Source organism: Anguilla anguilla, chromosome 5 (assembly GCF_013347855.1).
Source record: "Anguilla anguilla isolate fAngAng1 chromosome 5, fAngAng1.pri, whole genome shotgun sequence".
NCBI lineage: Eukaryota > Metazoa > Chordata > Actinopteri > Anguilliformes > Anguillidae > Anguilla > Anguilla anguilla.
Window position 1 is genome coordinate 55269604 of NC_049205.1, and position 21626 is coordinate 55291229.

Consider the following 21626-nt stretch of genomic DNA (forward strand, 5'->3'; position numbering starts at 1 on the left):
TCATGCACACAATTGCACATACACACACACGCATGCACACATACATATGCACGCGCACGCGCGCACGCACACACACACACACACACACACAGTGGCGGAGAGCCATTTGCCACTGAGCGCGCTCAGACGAGGGCGAAGTCACGACTGATGGCGGTCTCACAGCGGGGCCGGCACAACGAGCAGGCGGATTAAATGGGCTGTTCTGTCTGAGGGCGCGCCTCCTCACAAGAGCCGTTTTCGGCAGAGCACCGAGCGGCGGCGCTGAGAAAGACTCTTACGGAAATTGCACAGTCTAAGAGCAGAGCGCGAGGAGAGCGAGAGGGGGGGAAAGAAAAAAACATCGGCTTTTAAATACGCGCTAATCCTCCAGTGACGCGTCAGAAACGCATTTCACAATTCCGTGGATCGGACCGAGGGATTACGGTCTCATTTATTCCACCGCTTACCCGCTCTCAAACGAGACGCTTTAGCGGTCCCACGTACAAGAATAGACGCCAATCTTTACGGGAATTCATTCTTCTGCCGTTTCGATTTGAAAAAATCCACACTGAATCAGCTCCTGAGTCCTGACGTGAGCAGGCCATCCCTCTGTGCCCACCTCAGGCCCTGGTCCCCATTCTGAGGAGCCGTATGCTGACGTAGCTCTCAATGTCACATTAACATGGTCAGGGTGTAAACGTAGCAATGCGAATATCCCTAAAAGGCACCGTTTCCCCTTTAAATCTTCTAGAGACGCTTAATTGCGAACCGTAATGAGAAGCGTAAGAGCTCTACGGTTCGTAAGCCGCGATGAATATTCCCGCTTGCGCGTCGCGTGTGGCTGCGGGGAACAGAACGCTGGGGGGGGCTCCATTCGGGACGCGTTCGCAGGGCGCTCGTTTTCTCACGACCTCCGCCTCTGCAGAGGGGATTCCTGCATCTGTTCGGGACAGTCTGAAAAGCGCAGGAAGACGATGCGCCGGTCTGCACGCTGGACCACGTTTGCGTTTCGGGGGTTGCTGTCGCTAAAAACACCAAACGAGTCGCTGGCCAGCCGGGCCGAACCAAAGCACAGCCGGCGGAACATTCCCCGACCCGGTACAATAGCTGGAGCGACGGGGCGGGGGGGCGGAGGGACGGTGGGGCGGGCCTCACAGCCGCGCCCGGCTCCAGACCCCGGGGATTAAATTTCCGGGCGGGTAATCTGGGCCGGCGGCAGTGACCCGGCCCGGTTCGGATCAGACAGGGGAGTAAAAAGGTGAAGACGATGCCAATGCCCTCGTCCCGTCCGTCCACATCCAATTTTCGGCAGCGCTCTAGCCTTTGTCGGCTGCTTTCTGTCGATACTCTGTGAGGCTGCCGCCGCCACACCTCCTTTTCAGCACGGAACATTCCGGAAAAGAGGGCCAGCCGCGTTCGGGGGGGAAAACGCAGCCGTTCGAGGAGCGCGCGTGACTGTTCGCGCGGCGGCGTACGTGTGTGTGTGTGGAACTGTCTGTCTCGGCGGTGTGTGTGAGCACACGCGTTCGCGTGCATATCGGTGTATGTGAATGTGTGCGAGTGTACGTGTTTGTGAGCGAGCGTGTGTGCGAGTGTAGACTGTGGTGTTTGTGTAGAGAGTTCCCTCAGTCAGGCTCTTAAGACCCCAGTCCCAATTCCCTCCTGCATGCCTGACGCCATTCGCCGGGCTCTGAAGCTCACCTGACAGAACCCGTACTGCTGTCAATCAACCGTGCCATTCCATAAGTGACACTAGATATTCCATCTCTACTCAAACATTTTCTGTAGGTGTGGATTTGGGTGGAGTTTGAGGGGGGAGTTTAACAAGGGAAACGGAGGTAAAAATTCAAAAGATGTTCCTTGTTTGAAAAAGCAGCAAAAGATCCCATAAGTCTGCAAGCTTTTACACACCAAACTCTGCACACATTCTCAAGGATGTTTCAAAGTTAAAGTTCTAGCCTGTAGCAAGACAGGGAAAAAATATATATATTTAAAGAAAGATTTCACACTCCCTGCTCTCGTTCTCAGCTATAATACTGAGTTTGACCTTGTAGCATGTGTAGCATTCACTCTTTTGTGTAGGAAGGTGCTCTTACTGAGAGCATGTTATAGCCATACCATCTCCCCCCTCCCCCCCCCCCTTGTGACCCATTTACACAGTGAAATGCCTCAAGGGCAGAACTGCATCGATTCACTTGGGATTCAAACCTGCAACCCTCAGGTCCAGAGTCCAGGGGCAAAAGCATGTATCCACCTGGCTGCCTGTAGTCTCTCTTCCCCCCTCAAACTCAGGGTGACCCTATTCCTCTATCCCACACACATTTTCCACAAGGGTCAAACGTCTCACACCAGGGGACACTCTCTCTCTCTCTCTCTCTCTCTTTCTCGTTTTCTCTGTCTCTCCGTGTAGCGCCTCACACTGAGGAACCCCATTTCTCCTTCGCTCTTTCTCTGCGTTGGCTCCCTCCAGCCTGACAGACCCAAGGTGCCCTGCGCTGCTGCTCCAGTCAGTGGAGCGGCTCGAATGCAGCCATTACGGCTCGAGGAGACGCTGATTTCACCCTCTGTCACAGCACCCAGAACACAGCCATTTACCAGCAGGGCCCACCCACACATTACCACCATCACTCAGCAGGCAGGCCAGGGTGCCCTCACCAAAGGGCACACAGAGGGCACAGAGAGGGAGGAGAGAGCTTACAGAGGCAGGAGAGTTCTTCTGCTCTCTCTCACTCGCTCTCTAATGCTCTCTTCATACAGAGGACTCACTCACTCTCTCTCTCTCTCCCTTTATGCAGAGGGCTCCCTCACTCTCTCCCTCCCTCTCCCTTTATACAGAGGGTACTCTCTCTCTCCCCTTTCATACAGAGGGCTCCCCCCTCTCTCTCCCTCGCTTCATATGAAGGTCTCTCACTCTCTCTCTTTCTCCCTTCATACAGAGGGCTCCCCCGCTCTCTCTCCCTCGCTTCATATGAAGGTCTCTCTCTCTCTCACTCCCTCTCTCCCTCCATACAGAGTGCTATCTCTCTCTCTGTTCATACAGAGGGCTCCCCCTCTCTCTCTCCCTCGCTTCATATGAAGGTCTCTCTCTCTCTCACTCCCTCTCTCCCTCCATACAGAGAGCTCTCTCTCTCTCTGTTCATAGAGGGCTCCCCCTCTCTATCTCCCCCTTCTTTCATACAGAGGGCTCGCTTTCTCCCTCTCTCTCTCCCTTCATACATAGGGCTCTCTCTCTCTCTCTCTCCCTCTCTCTAACTGCTCACACTTAGCGAGCGGATGGAGCTCATTGAGAGATAATGATTTCATTAGTGACAGATGGCCAAGGCCGCGCTATGACTCAGGAGGATCTGAGGCTGATGGGACAGAGCCTGCAGATGTGTATGAATTCTGGGTAATTTACTTCCCCGTAAGTGAACGATTCTGTCACCTCCCTTGGTTCCTTCTCTCTCTCTCTCCTCTCATCTCCCTCTCTTTCTCACTCTGTCCATCTGTCTCTCTCGCTCTCCTGCTGTCCCCCTTTCCCCCCCATATTTCTTTCTCTGTCTGCCTGTCGAAGTTACATTTCAATTTCAAACGCTGCATCACTGGCATTATGAAGGGAATGCACCGCAAAAGCATGTAGCCACAATGGGAACACTAAACTACAACAGGAAACGAAGAATGTACATGAAATACAACGTGTAAATAACACAATGACAATTATACTACTACCATAATATTTATGAAAATGACAAAAAATAATAAAATAAGTAAATAAATAATGGAAATAAATCAGGATGCAGATTTTTTTTTTGTCACATTCAAAATGAAAATCAAGCATGCCTAATTAACACAAAGGGATCACCAGTATTTTTAAAGTGCTAGATACACAGACTGTAAGAGAAAAAAACCCCACAGTGATTAACCTTCAATCAGCAGTCAAAGCTCAGTCATTACGATGATCCCACACTCTCTCTCAAACTGTGGCCCACAGAGACATCTTTGGCTGCCAAACTCCATATACTATCTTCTGTCTAGGATCATATTATTGCTCTCTGAACGCAGTAAACGCTGAGAGTGATTTGTGAGAGCAGGAATGAGGGGGGCATAAAGTAAGGGAGGAAAGGCGGGGTTTGAGACAGTGGACCTGTCACAGCAAGGGTGCAGTTATCACATAGTCATCGTATATCATTCTCTCTCTATCCCTCGCTCTCTCTACCCCTCTCTGTCTCTCTCTCGCTATATATATACACACACACACACATATATATATATATATATATATAGTGGGCTCCATAATGGGACAAATACATGCTTTTTCTTAATTTGGCTCTGTGCTCTGCAATTTTAGATTGTACCCTTGTCTGTGTGCTTCATCTCTACTCTCAGTGGTCTTTCTTACTTCCTTCTCTCTCTCTCCCACCCTCCAATACTGCTCGTTCCTTCTTCTCTTACTCCCTCTGTCTTTCAGTCCTTTTCTCCTCATCTCTTTCACTCGGTTTCCCTCTACCTGTCTCTCCCTCCCCCCCTTCCGCCCACCCCACCTCTCCCTCTCCCCCTCTCTCCACGGCTCTGAGAGTGCTTTTATGTAATGTGGAACAGAAGGTTGTGGTTTTGCCTTGTTGGTTCTGCCTGCTGAAACAGTAGCTAAGAGGTAACAGCGGTAAAGAGACGTGGGAACGCTTATGGTTAATTGCTTGTTTTTTTTTTTGGTACCGCGTATTTAATTTTACCTCACGTAGCACTTAATTTACTGCGGACCGTGAACGATCGAATTTAACTAAACAACCTGCCGATAACGGTGCGTGCTGAAAGTCAAAAGTCTCTCTGCAGCTGAAGAGTCCTCTCTATGTGCTCTCAGTCAGCAAGCTGGAGCTGGGCCTGGTTCTCTGTGCTTGGCGTGCTCGGTCTGAATCCTGCTCTCAGTCAGCTGGCTGGAGCTGGGCCTGGGCCTGGTTCTCTGTGCTCGGCGTGCTCGGTCTGAATCCTGCTCTCAGGCAGCAGGCTGGAGCTGCGCCTGGCTCTCTGTGCTCGGCATGCTCGGTCTGAATCCTGCTCTCAGTCAGCTGGCTGGAGCTGGAGCTGGGCCTGGGCCTGGCTCTCTGTGCTTGGCGTGCTCGGTCTGAATCCTGCTCTCAGGCAGCTGGCTGGAGCTGGGTCTGGTTCTCTGTGCTCGGCGTGCTCGGTCTGAATCCTGCTCTCTGGCTGCTGGAGCGGAGAGCGCTCTAATGAAACACCGGCTCCGAGGCTTTCTCTGTGCCGCAGAGCCCTCTCTCTCCCTCTCTCCCCCTCTCTCCCACTCCTTTCTCTTCCCTCGCTCTCCAAAGTCTCCAAAGGTACTTAAAATTTGGGTAGACTCGCAAAAAATGCGAGAATAAAAACAACAGCAGATTGTGGCTTCTAATGCCCGCAGCGATATGTTTAAAAGCTCTGCTAGGGTAACACATGGCGGGCGCTGGATCTGCCTGCCGTTAGAGGAACAAACCGCTGAGCGCAAACTCCCCCGGAACTGCAGCTCTCGCCCCAGAAAGACCAGGCGTGCTCCTCCATAACCTCTCCTGCGACACGGCTCCCTCATTAACTTCCCCTTTGTCTGCACTTCCAACACTTCTAACAGCAGCTTGAGTCAGCAAAATCGCACATTTACATGCAAGGCAATTAGCAGATGCTCACTCATCCAGAATGACTTATGCGGCTTACAAACCTTTTCATATTTAATCCATTTAAACAGCTGGAAATTCACTGAAGCCTTTCAGTTTCCCTGCTCCAGGGTTCAGCGAGACCTGGGAATCAAACCTACGTCCTAGGAGTTGCAGGCCCAGTTCCCCAAACACGACGCTGCTCTGCTGCTCTCGAGGGGCCTAGAGTCAATTTTATAGCTTGGTAAAGAAGGCCATCAGCACCACAGAAACAGAGACTGGGCTAGAAGTGGGAACGGAGAGTGTCTGCTGCTGTGATCTCCTCTGAGCTCAGCCTGGCGAGCCGTCTCGAGATGCTCTCCACAGGATCGAAGCAGGGCATTAGCGCTGAATGCAGCAATTAGCTCTGTCTTCTAGGCTATTCTGCAGGCCCCTCTTTTTACATTTTCGTCCTCTTAGAAGACGGAGACGGCGTCAATATTGTGGCGTGGCGCTCGATAAGCAGGCTGGGAATATCGGCTGCAGGCCCTCAGAGATGGGCTGCAATATGAGGGCATGGCGGTGTGAAAACTGGAGTCTAATGTCTCTCACATCCAACCCTCTACACATAATCTGCACCTACACGCATCTACACATAGCCTGCACCTACACGCATCTACACATAGCCTGCACCTACACCCATCTACACATTACCTGCATCTACATCCATCTACACATGACCTGCACCTACACCCATCCACACATAGCCTGCACCTACATCCATCTACACATGACCTGCACCTACACCCATCTACACATGACCTGCACCTACACCCATCTACACATAGCCTGCATCAACACCCATCTACACATGACCTGCATCTACACCCATCTACACATAGCCTGCACCTACACCCATCTACACATGACCTGCATCTACATCCATCTACACATAGCCTGCATCAACACCCATCTACACATGACCTGCATCTACATCCATCTACACATAGCCTGCACCTACACCCATCTACACATAGCCTGCACCTACACGCATCTACACATGACCTGCATCTACACCCATCTACACATGACCTGCATCTACATCCATCTACACATGACCTGCACCTACACCCATCTACACATAGCCTGCACCTACACGCATCTACACATGACCTGCATCTACACCCATCTACACATAGCCTGCACCTACACACATGTACACATGCCCTGCATCTACACCCATCTACACATGACCCGCACCTACACCCATCTACACATAGCCTGCACCTACACGCATCTACACATGATCTGCATCTACACTCATCTACACATTACCTGCATCTACATCCATCTACACATAGCCTGCATCAACACCCATCTACACATGACCTGCATCTACATCCATCTACACATAGCCTGCACCTACACCCATCTACACATAGCCTGCACCTACACGCATCTACACATGACCTGCATCTACACCCATCTACACATAGCCTGCACCTACACCCATCTACACATAGCCTGCACCTACACCCATCTACACATAGCCTGCACCTACACCCATCTACACATGGCCTGCACCTACACCCATCTACACATGACCTGCATCTACACCCATCTACACATGACCTGCATCTACATCCATCTACACATGACCTGCACCTACACCCATCTACACATAGCCTGCACCTACACGCATCTACACATGACCTGCATCTACACCCATCTACACATAGCCTGCACCTACACACATGTACACATGCCCTGCATCTACACCCATCTACACATGACCCGCACCTACACCCATCTACACATAGCCTGCACCTACACGCATCTACACATGATCTGCATCTACACTCATCTACACATTACCTGCATCTACATCCATCTACACATAACCAACATCTACACCAATCTACACATAACCAGCCTGTGCACTGATCTACACATAACCCGTATCTTGACACATCTACACATAGTCAGCACCTATACCCATCTACACATCACTTGAACCTCTACATCCGCCTATACATCACAAATAACATCCACCCAAACACAATCCAGCGTAGTGATTTCCAATTCCCCACATTTCCCCTGAACATAGGTCTACTTTAATAAGAGTGGTCTGTCATTATAAAAGAGAACTGCTGCTTTGAACTGTCAAAACCACAATGTTTTGAAGCAGAGAACAAAAAAAAAAAGTCCAAGCCGAAAGAGGTGGACGTCAGAAAGGCAGCATGACGGGGGGGGGGGGGGTTTGGGGGGGGCGAGGTAAAGCGTACAGACAAAGAGCTCCCCGTTTCTCTGACCCTGACAGCTGAATGGGCAGGGGCGCAAATGCAACGACGTCACTGAGCGCGCAGAAAGGGTCGGTCAGAACAGCCAGGCTCTGCTGTGCGCTTCTTAGTCTAAATCAATAAAAGATGTCCATGTAAATCGATATCGCACCTCCATCGCCACACGCTCACCACTGCTGCTTCAGGGATCACATACGCGCGTTCTCTTTCCCATATCGCTCCAACACAGGAGCCACGGGGCAAGCTTCAGGCCTGCATTCAATCAACATTTGTCCTTAACTCCTACAAGAAAATGCAAGCATTTTACTTTCCCTGAGCAAAAGAGATTGCTGAAATTCAATTGTCAAGCCACACACACACATACACACACGCGCACACACGCACACACACACACACACTCACACACGGTGTTACAGTCAACGCACTTCACACAGAAACATACAGACACTACAAACATGCGGTTTAGACTCTAACAGCACCATCGACAGATGCATTCACCATGCAAGGCTTACACCCATAGCTACACTCTCATGCACGGTACAAGCACTGGCACATTAGCTACCCTCCCATAATAAGAGCTTTGCTATGCAGGCGTGTACTGTGTGCACATCTGCATGGCTACTCAGCAGCGAATGTAGGGTCACAGTAGATCACACGTGGCCCCGCCCCTTTCTCTGCCCACCTGACAGTATCAGCTAATCGGCGCGCGGCGGGGTACAGGACAAACAGGAGGACCGCGGCGGACCGCGAGGACCGGGTCGGGTCAGAGTGAGAGCAGGGAAATAAACCGCAGATCAATGTGAATGACTAATCCGCGTGCGGAGGCCTCCGAGCTCTGACTAGCAGAGACGAGACACGGCCACGGTGCTGGCAGCGGGAGTGGGGAGGGGGGAGGGGGGGCATCCAAGATTCACTTTTAATTAATAGACCAGGAGCAAGGATTACCCAGGGGGTGGGGCAGCGAAAACTGTTCTCTGTCCAACTAAATGCCAGCAACCCTGCCGCTACGTGTGACTGGCTCTATTTGCTTCATATTGGTAGAGACAAAGGCACAGACTCTGAGAGAGCAAAAAATAATGCTCACCCTCAGGTTGCTGCTTCTTTGGGTGGTGATGAGGCCCAAACAGCAGAACCCTGACCAAGGTTGAGAACCATTTTGGACCGGAAGGTTGCAGGTTCAAATCCCCAAATCCCAGGAGAGGCACTGCTACTGTGTCCGTGACCCAAGACCTGTATGGCATCCATGACCAAGCAACTATAAAAATGGATAATGCCTCAAAAATTAGCCTATGAAGACATAGCACATGCATACAGATACGTATCCACTATGAAAATAGACATATATGGATTCTTTCATATTCACACTCAGTTATGAGTGACTCACACATCACTACCTGCGCTGCTGTACGCTACAGACCAGGGAAATGAGGAATATTGATTTTTTTTGAGGCAGAGGCAGAGATCGAAAGCTTGATCTCTGCCCGCTTCCACACTGTGTGCCGTTATGTCAGGAATAAACCCTTTTGTGTTTGAGCATCGCGTTTCTGACAGAGGCCAGCCTCCCCGCTCGACACCCGGCAAATAACCGCAACCCCACAGTCTACACCGCCCCTCCGAGAGAGAGCGAATCCCCGCGACTGAGACTCACTGAGACTCACAGAGGTCACCACTCACTGAGACTCACAGAGGTCCCCACTCACTGAGACTCACAGAGGTCCCCACTCACTGAGACTCACAGAGGTCCCCACTCACTGAGACTCACAGAGGTCACCACTCACTGAGACTCACAGAGGTCACCACTCACTGAGACTCACAGAGGTCCCCACTCACTGAGACTCACAGAGGTCCCCACACACTGAGACTCACAGAGGTCACCACTCACTGAGACTCACAGAGGTCCCCACACACTGAGACTCACAGAGGTCACCACTCACTGAGACTCACAGAGGTCACCACTCACTGAGACTCACAGAGGTCCCCACTCACTGAGACTCACAGAGGTCCCCACTCACTGAGACTCAGAGAGGTCACCACTCACTGAGACTCACAGAGGTCACCACTCACTGAGACTCACTGAGACTCACAGAGGTCCCCACTCACTGAGACTCACAGAGGTCCCCACTCACTGAGACTCACAGAGGTCCCCACACACTGAGACTCACAGAGGTCCCCACTCACCGATCACTTTGACGAAGTAGGCGTCGGCCTCAAAGTTGTTCTTCAGGGCGTGGATGGCCAGCTCGCCGTTCGGTACCCCCTTGGTCAGCACGATCATATCCAAGATCCCCTGCAGAGAGAGAACTCCCGATTAATCTTCCACAAGAGGAGAGGAGAGGAGAGGGGGATTAGCTTCCCCGTGCTCCATCCTAATGTGCCACCTCAGCTCTGTAATGGATAGAAAAACGATGATCTTCTCATGCTGACGGTTCCAGTTGTCAGAGACTTTCATGGAGTTTTTAACTCAATTACAGAAAAGGGGAGATTGGATATTGTAATGACTTATTTCTATGTAATGAACTGGCCAGGGCAGACAGTGCTGCCTCATGCAGAATGCTAATTCAGTGAACACACAGTAATGGCTACTGAAACACGCGAGCGTGACCGTGGTCACATAAGGTCGCAGTGCGCTGAGGTGGGCAGGCCTAGCCCAATCAGGAGGCGGCGCTGCAGAGGAGACGTCCAGTGCGCTGGCCCAGATGGAGAGCGCTGAGCGCAGGAACAGATGCGTGCCCATTAAGAGAGCCGCCGGTGTGGAGGAACAGATGTGGCGCCGATGTTCGGACTGGCCTTTCTGCTGCGCTGAGGGAACACCCCTCCACCCTGTCTGTCTGCAGCCACAATGAGGCTGTGAGTGTGTGTGTGTGTGTGTGTGTGTGTGTGTGCTTGTGTGTGTGCACGTGTGTATGCCTGAGTGCATACACATGTGTGTGTTTATATGCGTGTGTGTCAGTGAAGTGTGTGTATGTATGTATGTATGTGTGTGTGTTTGTGTATTTAGGCGTGTGCGAGCGTGTATGCATGTGTTTCGCAAGCGTGTGTGTGTGTGTGTGTGTGTGCGCGTATGCATGTGCACATGTGTGTATGCATGTGTGTGTGTGTATGCTGGGGTATATGTGTATGCGTGTGTATATCAGAGGGGTGTAGTAAAGACTAACTGTGGTCCTGTGGGCACAGCGGCCAGCCTCGGTCTGTCAGGCCACATTGCATCACTGTGCCACCTCCGCACTGGCACTGGGAGGTAATCGTGCCCTGTGGTGCCACGCTGGTCTTGGCAGATCGTTTTTTTTACGGCCGAAGGGTTGGATCGGGGATCGCCAACGTAACCTGCTTTCCGCCATGCGAGCGCCAACCAAGCCATTTACCGCCATCATGGCAGGACGTTAATAAACCAGCCCTGCTTATTAAACACGTGGGGACGAGGAGCGTGTCCCCCGTGCTCAGAGAGAAACAGACAAAGACAGCTGCAATACCAAGTCCTCCCACTTTGTTGTTCATCACTGAATAAAAAAAACAACAATTAGGAACTGTTTTGTTTCTCGACAATACATGAAAATTTGTGCCTTGGTATCAAAACAGTAGTTCTCACAGAATTTTGTTTTCAGCAGAAGGGATACTGTGGTGAGACTGAACCTGGACCTCGTTAATGTGCTCTAATGTAACAGTGAGACTGCAATGGGAGGCTGCAGAGGAAATAACACCAATACATTTAAAGCAGTGTGGTTAAACACTAATCACCAGGGTCTAACAGTGCCTTTTAACTAGTTACTAAATTTACATCTAGAGAATGGGAGCTGCATCCATATTTCATCACGCTCATCTTCACATGTAAAACTACATCGCAATATATGCTGTACCGTGATGTGCGTTGTATTGTGACATGTATTTTATTGTGACCTTTGCTTTGTGTTATGTTCACCACAATAACATCGACGATACCGCGATGCCAGAGACAGGCTCCTCTTCGGAAGATTGTTCCCGGGTAACCAACCAACCAGCCACCAATCGCAATCTCACCTACCCGCCCGAGGGCTCGTTAGTGGCGAACCCCGGAGCCGTCTGAAGAGACGCCAAATCGCCGGCGTGGTAATCGCTCTGGCTAATTGCTCAATGCGATGCTCGACCCTCCAGTCACAAACGCGGCTTTGTCTAATTAAAGCAAAGCCGCGAACATTATTCCCTCGTTAGGAAAGAGAGACTGTTTGGAGAGGAGGAGGGCGGGCGGGGGATGGGGGCAGGGAAGAAAGTTATTAATGAGATGGAGAGGAGGGCAGGGGTGTTATTAATGAGATTGAGAGGTGGGCAGGAGTTATTAATGAGATTGAGAGGAGGGCAGGGGTGTTATTAATGAGATTGAGAGGAGGGCAGGGGTGTTATTAATGAGATTGAGAGGTGGGCAGGAGTTATTAATGAGATTGAGAGGAGGGCAGGGGTGTTATTAATGAGATTGAGAGGAGGGCAGGGGTGTTATTAATGAGACTGAGAGGAGGGCAGGGGTGTTATTAATGAGACTGAGAGGCGGGTAGGGGTGTTAGTAATGAGATTGAGAGGCAGGCAGGGGGTGTTATTAATGAGATTGAGAGGAGGGCAGGGGTGTTATTAATGAGATTGAGAGGAGGGCAGGGGTGTTATTAATGAGATTGAGAGGTGGGCAGGGCTGTTATTAATGAGATTTAGAGGCGGGCAGGAGCATTATTAATGAGATTGAGAGGCGGGAAGGAGCGTTATTAATGAGAGTGAGAGGGGGGCAGGGGTGCTATTAATGAGACTGAGAGGAGGGCAGGGGTGTTATTAATGAGACTGAGAGGAGGGCAGGGGTGTTATTAATGAGATTGAGAGGCGGGCAGGGGTGTTATTAATGAGATTGAGAGGCGGGCAGGGGTGTTATTAATGAGATTGAGAGGAGGGCAGGGGTGTTATTAATGAGATTGAGAGGCAGGCAGGGGTGTTATTAATGAGACTGAGAGGAGGGCAGGGGTGTTATTAATGAGATTGAGAGGTGGGCAGGAGTTATTAATGAGATTGAGAGGCGGGCAGGAGCATTATTAATGAGACTGAGAGGAGGGCAGGGGTGTTATTAATGAGATTGAGAGGCGGGCAGGGGTGTTATTAATGAGATTGAGAGGAGGGCAGGGGTGTTATTAATGAGACTGAGAGGAGGGCGGGGTGTTATTAATGAGATTGAGAGGAGGGCAGGGGTGTTATTAATGAGATTGAGAGGCAGGCAGGGGTGTTATTAATGAGACTGAGAGGAGGGCAGGGGTGTTATTAATTAGATTGAGAGGTGGGCAGGGGTGTTATTAATGAGATTGAGAGGAGGGCAGGGGTGTTATTAATGAGATTGAGAGGTGGGCAGGGGTGTTATTAATGAGATTGAGAGGTGGGCTGGCAGGGGTGTTATTAATGAGATTGAGAGGAGGGCAGGGGTGTTATTAATGAGATTGAGAGGAGGGCAGGGGTGTTATTAATGAGATTGAGAGGAGGGCAGGGGTGTTATTAATGAGATTGAGAGGCAGGCAGGGGTGTTATTAATGAGATTGAGAGGAGGGCAGGGGTGTTATTAATGAGACTGAGAGGAGGGCAGGGGTTATTAATGAGACTGAGAGGAGGGCAGGGGTGTTATTAATGAGATTGAGAGGAGGGCAGGGGTGTTATTAATGAGGCTGAGAGGAGGGCAGGGACGTTATTAATGAGATTGAGAGGCGGGCAGGAGCGTTATTAATGAGACTGAGAGGAGGGCAGGGGTGTTATTAATGAGATTGAGAGGAGGGCAGGGGTGTTATTAATGAGATTGAGAGGAGGGCAGGGGTGTTATTAATGAGATTGAGAGGCGGGCAGGGGTGTTATTAATGAGATTAAGAGGTGGGCAGGGGTGTTATTAATGAGATTGAGAGGAGGGCAGGGGTGTTATTAATGAGATTGAGAGGTGGGCAGGGGTGTTATTAATGAGATTGAGAGGTGGGCAGGGGTGTTATTAATGAGATTGAGAGGAGGGCAGGGGTTATTAATGAGATTGAGAGGAGGGCAGGGGTGTTATTAATGAGATTGAGAGGTAGGCAGGGGTGTTATTAATGAGATTGAGAGGAGGGCAGGGGTGTTATTAATGAGATTGAGAGGAGGGCAGGGGTTATTAATGAGATTGAGAGGAGGGCAGGGGTGTTATTAATGAGATTGAGAGGCGGGCAGGGGTGTTATTAATGAGATTGAGAGGAGGGCAGGAGCATTATTAATGAGACTGAGAGGCAGGCTGGGGGGGACACTCACGTCCTCGTAGATGTCGAAGAAGGTGGCCACCACGGCGTCCTGGACGGAGCCCAGGTCAGACAGGTCCCAGAGGACGCGGAACATTCGGCGCGCCCCCCTGCAGCTGCTGTTGCTGCAGGCCACGTTCTCCAGGAGGAAGGCCCTCTGACCACTGCAGGGCGAAACACACACGCGTTAGAGACCACCACACACCGCTCTCACAGGACCCTCCATTTTACTTTCTGCTTGCTGGGAGGAAAAAGACAGTAAATATCTAGCCCCTTATTCCAGGCGATGTTTGGTCTGATGTACCAGGTTCAAAGATATGTTGCATGCCTTTCCAAACACTAACCATTGGCATGATTTCCTAAGCCAACTGGAAACTTGATGCAACCCCACCCCCCCGTCACCCCCACAGGGAGGGTGGTGGAGATGTGAGTAACAATGAATCATGGGGAATCAAAGATCTTTATAGAACACACATCACAAAAGGAGACAAAGAAGGTAATTGGATACATTGTGTGACTCGAGTACAGAGAAAAGGAAAGCAATCAATTTGGTTCCCCAGTTGGTTTAGACAGGGGGGGTAAAATACAGTGCGGAGAGGGAAGAGAGCTGTCTGCGCCGTTTGATTTCCACTTCCTGTTCGGCAGCTCCTGGACCCGAACGTCGTGCCTCCGGATTGATTTTTTCCCCCCCGATTTTTATCTGTCCGTCCGGTGGTTTCTGATAAGACGGAGGCGGTCAGGTCTGTCGCTTCAGATCTCACGCCAGGCCTTTCTAAAAATAGAGGGAACATGGAGGGCTGTCTGTCTTTTCTTTTTCGCTCGCGCTTTCATTCCTCCTTCCCTCTCCCTCCTGCGCTGGGGCGTCCAGCTCAGCGCGGCCGCGTGACGCAGCCATTGGCTAACGGCGACAAGGTCAGCGGAGACGGCCCGTAAGGGGACCGCTCGGCGGCACGGGGGAGGGAAGGAGGGAGAGAGAGAGAGAGAGAGAGAGAGAGAGAGAGAGAGAGAGCATGAGAGAGAGAGAGGGAGAGAGAGAGAGAGTGAGAAAGACTTTGAGAAATAGAGTCAGAGAGAGAGACAGAGACAGAGAGCAAGAGACAGAGCGAGAGAATGAGAGAGACTTCGAGAAAGATAGAGCAAGAGAAAGACAGAGATAGAGTGAGAGTGAGAGCGAGAGAGTGAGAGAGAGGGAGAGAGAGAGAGAGAGAGAGAGAGAGAGAGAGAGAGAGAGAGACAGACTTGCCCTCAGTAATGCTACACTTCTTGCTGGGAGAAGTGGTCTCTGCTCGCCCCTGCACCTCTGCACTCCCCTCAATCACCAAGACAGCAGCCGTCTCACTCCACTACACAGCGGTGGAAGGCCGTTTTGAGGAGAGCGATCAGAAGAACCTGACGAAGGCTCGTCAAAAAAGGAAAGAAATAGAACGGCAGAGACCAGAAAAAAAGAAGCTGAGGAGGACGTAGAAACAAAAAAACAGGATTGAGAGAAAAAGAGAGAAAAGAGCTCAAATTTCTCACTTATCTATCATCAGGGAAGCCTTTCACTCTGAGAAAAGCAGATGACCTCAAACTGAGTGCAGCTCTGGGACAAATGGGTGACATCAGGCTGAGCCATTAGCACAAGTGAACGCTCTGCCTTCCACTGGCTCCGTTTGTTTAATTCCCTCGGATGCACACGGCTTTGTCTACGTGCGGCTAAATTGCACTCGTTTATTGGCTGCGCCGGTTGTTTTCTCTCAGACGTTGGTTTAATCGCAGCCAATCAAAGGTAATGCAATTTGATTGGCCGTGATTAAGCCAACGTGCCGGAGAAAAGGCCCATTAAAAGCACTTCAGCTGTCACTGTGCCGTATTTGCAGTGGTTTAAGCGGTGTAAGCGCACGCGGGCCTTATTGGCTCAGGCTATGCACTGCGTTCGCACTGGTGAGTTTTGCTACTGTATGATCTTCCCCGTGTAGCGCAGGACCTCAATGCCTTTATCGATTCTAATCCCCATCAACTGGGCAAGGCCCGGAAAGAAAGAATTTATTCAACGCCAATCAAATACCTGCATTACCTCCAGCTCTGGCCAATGGGGAATCCGCTTTTAAGGCAGGCCTTTAAACAAAGCCCCTTCGCAGCAGGAGGAAGCACTCGATGAACAGAACTGGAGAACGACACGCTGCTCGTTCGCCTCGTCCGTGGGGACCGAATCGAGCGGGGCTGCGTCCCCGACCAGGGAGCCGGAACGGGCGCCAGCCCCGGCCGAATCTGCGCCGGGCGGCGTTTTGAGCGGCGGGACGCGTCCCTCCGGGTGGGAAGCCGGGGAAGTTGAGCGGGCAGCGCTGCATTGTTATTCATGGCCTGGGGACTGGGGCTGTGCCCCGGACCCCTCTCTCTCTCTCTCTCTCTCCCTCTCCCTCTCCCTCTCTCTCTCTCTCTCTCTAACTCTATCTCTCTCTCTCTCTCTCTCCCTCTCTCTCTCTCTCTCTCTAACTCTATCTCTCTCTCTCTCTCTCTCCCTCTCTCTCTCTCTAACTCTATCTCTCTCTCTCTCTCTCTCTCAGCGCAGAAGCGCTCTGTAGCCCACCGCCCAGCTAACACAGCCACGATCGCATCTGCGCCTACTGAGGGGTGACTGCAGTCAATTACAACAGGACTGATAGCACACACACATACACACACAGACACACACACACACACACACACACCCACACATGCACACACACACACACACACTCTCACACACACACACGCACGCACGCACACACGCACACACACACACAAACACACAAACACACATGGTAAATGGTAAATGGACTGCATTTATATAGCGCTTTTATCCAAAGCGCTTTACAATTGATGCCTCTAATTCGCCAGAGCAGTTAGGGGTTAGGTGTCTTGCTCAAGGACACTTCGACACGCCCAGGGCGGGGTTTGAACCGGCAACCCTCCGACTGCCAGACAATCGGTCTTACCTCCTGAGCTATGTCGCCCCCACACATAAACACACAACCCAGTACACACAAACACGCGCGCGCACACACATGTACACACGCACGCGCGCACACACACACACACATAACCCAGCACACACAAACAGGTACACACTGTAAACTCAACTGCATGCACCTGAACTTAGCTCAGCATGCTGTTTCTGAAAACCAAAGCATTACACAGACTTGCCATTTAGAACAGAAACGACACAAAGGCACTCAGAAGCACACCTGACCCCGTCCGTCTGCTGCGCTGAGAGAGGGAGGAACGAGGGAGAACGTGCGCTCTCCACACCCCGGCCTCTCTTTCGCCCCGCGCTCTCACCACACACAATAACCGCACAAGGGGGGGGGGTCGTGCTTGGACCAGCAGACACCCAACCGCAAGCCCTCGCCGTCGGGCACAACAGCGCTGGAGCTCGCCGGCCACAGAACCGCCCGCTCGGCACGCGCCCCTCCCCACCGGCCGCCAGCGAGCGTCTGGGACGGGGTCAGCCGAAACGCAGAGGTGCACGTGGCACGGGGAGGCGCGTGCTGCCGGTGTGGAAGGAGGGGCCTGAGGCGCGAGCCCGTGTCGGCTGGACGCCCCCGGGGCGCCCCCTCTCTGCAGAGCGCGGTAGTGACCGGGGGCCGACGCCGCGGGGGCCGACGCCGCGGGGGCCGACGCCGTGCGGACGGACGGAGCCGCTAATTGGCCCCTTCGGCGCTCCAGGCTGCGCGGCGGGGCTGTTGGGACCGGCTCTCTGAAAGCACTCAGAGCTGACCGGGAGGAAGAAGCGTGCGTCTTTACAGCTCCAACAGAAAGGTACGCTGGTATTTCCACACACGTGCACACACACACACACACACACACACACTGTGACACTGGTCAAAAATAGACGCTTTTCTACAAAAAATGGAGGTCATGTTCATTAAAAAAAAACACTCACACACACTTGCCTCCCATAAAACAATGCCAATCCGTCTCTTGTCAGGAACCTGACAATAGATTGCGTTGTTGCCGTTCTCGTTGTTAGTGTTAATCAGTTTAACCTTCAGGGTCCAAGTTGAACTATGCGGTTGTTCCCTGCACTTGGACCGGTACTTCTCTCTAGGGGTTTCGTCATACTTGTTCCTGGTTATGGTTATACACTTTGTTGTACGTCGCTCTGGATAAGAGCGTCTGCCAAATGCCTGCAATGTAATGTAATATGTAATGTAATGTAACCTTTGGCACAGGCAGCAGCGGTGAGAAAGCGACACTCTTTCTGAAAGAGAGGAAGCCTGGCAGTGCAGCAGTGCTGCTTCCTTAGCCCCATACCTGCCATGATAAGAGTGTCTGTGAACACTGAGAAGCAGCAGGTCACCTACACGCGTGTGCAAACCCTCTCCCTTTCTCCCACACGGCTGGGACATGGAGCGAGGAGGGCTCAGTGAAATGTACCACTGTGGCCCATTTAAAAATCACATCAACAGCAGGCTCCTGGAGCTGAGTTTTTACCAGACCAAAATCCCATCCCTTTCCTTTCTTTTTACCTCTCTTTCCACTTCCACCATTTCCTCCTTCACATCCCTCTTTCTCTCTCATACACACTCCCTCTCTCAGTGTCATAGCTAATGAGGGCAGGTCATAGGCGGGAAGGCGAAACAGAAATGCAGAAGGGGGCGTTAATGATGGACACGCTAACTCCGCCCCCTTCGCCCCCCCGCTGGACTGATGAGGCCGCGTGGGTCTGCGCCTCTTTGACGCCATCAGACGGGGGCGCGCACACGAGAGCGGGCGCAACGCGTCGTGTGTGTTTGTAACCGTGCCGACCGGAGCCGCGAAGCAGCGCGGCACGCAGGAGACGCTCGACGCGAGAATGGTACCGGAGTCTCGCAGGAAACGAGGGAGGGGAAAAAAAGAAAAAAAGAAAAAAAGAAAAGTAGAGCAACAGGCCGTCTGCAATTTTGTCCGAATGGCACCACAAAAATCCACCTTTCCCTACCTGGCAGCGGTCTGCGGCTGATTACTGGCACCCGGCTACCCTGGGTTTGTCAGAATTGACCTCGCGCTCGCGCTCTTAGGGAATAATAGCTAATCACTTACTGCCTTCAAGGCATGAAAGAGAAACCCTCATTACATCAGAGAGACATTGACAGGGCTAATATTAGCTTTGGGGCTCATGCATTAGATTCCTGCATTATTCTTTCCAGCCCCCGCTCACCCCCCCCCCCCCGCCCACTCAGGAAGGTGCTGCGTGTGACAGGGCGCTCGGCATTGTGGGAGCGGGTTTAATTTACACTGCGGCCGGTTCATCTCGCTTCCAGAGATAACGAGGTTTACCCAATCACGGCTCGCCCATGGCCCCCGGGGGGGGGGGGGGGCGGGGTTTCATCGGATTACGAGAGCGCGACTCCCACCCCCGCGTCCGATTGGCTGCGTGCGCCGACCCTGCCGAGCCAATGCCTGCACGGCACAGGGGGCAACCTGGGGTGGGATTCACCGATGCTCCTCGGGAGCGTTCGCGAACCAGGAAAAGTACCGGACTGACAAAACTCCAGCGTCACGGAACCGGCATTATAAAAACGCTTTCTGGACATTTTTTTTCTTTTGGCTAATTACCGTGGCTCGCGGTCGATCTTCGCTGAACTTTGCGGACTGCGCGGCGATGTATTTTCAGCATCCTTTTGCTGCCTCGCGCTCCCCGCGGTGAGCAATGTGACATTTTCATTTTTCCACTGAACCCCGACTCCGTTTTTCTTGTTTTTTTTTGTTTTTTTAACCCGCCGCTGGAGCGGCCCAGCCTTCGATCGCGCGGCCTGGCGGGCGGGCGGGCGGGTGTCGCGTCACTCCCAGGCGCTGCCTTTGAGTAAACACCGTCTCTCTCAGGAAACAATTAAACGAGTCAAAAGGGGGGGCCTTTCCTTTCACTCGCTGTACGGCCGGGATGCGTGAATCAAACGGAAATAAAGAATAAATAAAGCCTTCTGGTTAAGAATGCACCTGCGTTAGTAAATAAACCCGGCTCTGTCTCCCCCCCGACAGAGCGACGCTCTTTTTGATGCGTCTCCGTGTCTCTGAGCCGTCTTGACACTCTTCTTTTTTTTTATTATTTTGGACGTCGGCTCTTTTATCACCTCGATGTGCGCCGGGGCGTACAGACCGGCGAAGGAAGGCGGCGAGATCACCAGTCCCGCTCGTGCCGATAATAAGAAAGCGCGGCGGGGAGCCGACGCGGCTGCAGCGGCCCGAGCGTTCCTGCTTCGGCCAGGGGGGGGGGGGGCTGGGGAGACCTCCCCCGAAAACACAGAAGACCTCAGGGCTGCCCTTTAAAATGAGGAGAATTTTACACGAGCGCTGGTATCGCAGATGTTTACAGGCAAGGATGACGTCTTTGCTGCCTTAAAATTCTTTAAAAAATAAGACCCTGCTGACGTCACACAGAAAGAAAAGAGGCCCATATCATTTGTATGGAGGAAATGAACACGCACACCAACACTCTCCCTCCCGCCGGTGTAAGAGAGAACTACGATAAAATCACATGCTATTACACACGCCCGCGCGCAATTATTCACACTCAAATTACGATCGCTTCGCAGGCCGATAGGCGTGCGATCTCCTGCTTAAAGAGATCGTTTTCTCGGGGGCTCCGAAGCGAGGGCTCCCTATTGGCTGAAGACGGGTTTCCCATGGGGCAGCGGGACGGAGGCCGAGCGCGCTCTTAAACACGATCCGCGTCTGCGGGAACGGAATGAAAAAGACGGCGAGGAGCGGCAACAGCTTAATGGCTTTAGTCATTTTCTGCTCTTAAAATGGCCGCCAAAAAAACAGGAGCGCGAGCGAGAGAGAAATCAGTGGGAGTCCGTGTTATTAAGTGCTTTTAGGTGGCAGAAACAGGGAGAGAGTGCGTGTGAGTGTGTGTGTGTGTGCGTGTGTCTGGTGGGGGGGGGGGGGGGGGGGGGGGTATAGGTGTGCTGAATTTCTTAGCAGCTGACTGAAATAGAATAGTGAGGACAGCACCAAGGGAGGCCCAAAAGCTCAAGAGCCGGGTGAACAAAAGGAACCTGTCACTTTATTTGGGGGGGGGGGGGTTAGTGCTCACACTTCTTTGTCCACTGGCCTTCATACTGAACCGATTGCTTATTCCTTTATTCCGTCTGGAAGGCTGAGTGAAGGTAACCAGAGACCGTGTCACCACTGCTCATCAACAGAGCAGAGGGGCTCCTCACTCACAGCTCGGACAGGCTCCGCCCTCACGTCCATCATTCTGTGAGTGACGGCAGGAAGTCGAAGGAATTGGAAACGCGTGGACGACGCAGAGGGAGGAAGAGTGTCAGACAAGTCGATCAGAAGGGGACAGATGGTGTCGGTGTGGTCTTGATCACAATGCGGTCTTGTAAAATAACCAGAAAAGTAAACTAAATTCGTTTGATACATGGGTGAGGTACTGTTGTTGTTCTCTTGCACAAAGTACTTATTTATGAATTGCAGTTCAGTGAACATCCAGCTGTATAAATGGCTTTGTAAAAATACCTCTAAAGTAACGTTCGCTAAATAATAAAAAAAAG

At 51.9% G+C, this 21626-nt stretch overlaps 1 protein-coding gene across 1 annotated transcript in view; it reads right to left on the reverse strand.

Annotated features, from left to right (window-relative positions):
- The window catches only part of itfg1 (integrin alpha FG-GAP repeat containing 1), a 108862-nt gene that overhangs the window by 31034 nt on the left and 56202 nt on the right, over positions 1-21626 (reverse strand). Inside the window, exons 11-12 of the mRNA XM_035419780.1 lie at positions 14135-14285; positions 10052-10160 (exon numbers count right to left, since the gene is read on the reverse strand). Coding sequence (XP_035275671.1) covers positions 10052-10160; positions 14135-14285 — 260 coding nt within the window. The remainder of the gene's footprint in view (positions 1-10051; positions 10161-14134; positions 14286-21626) is intronic.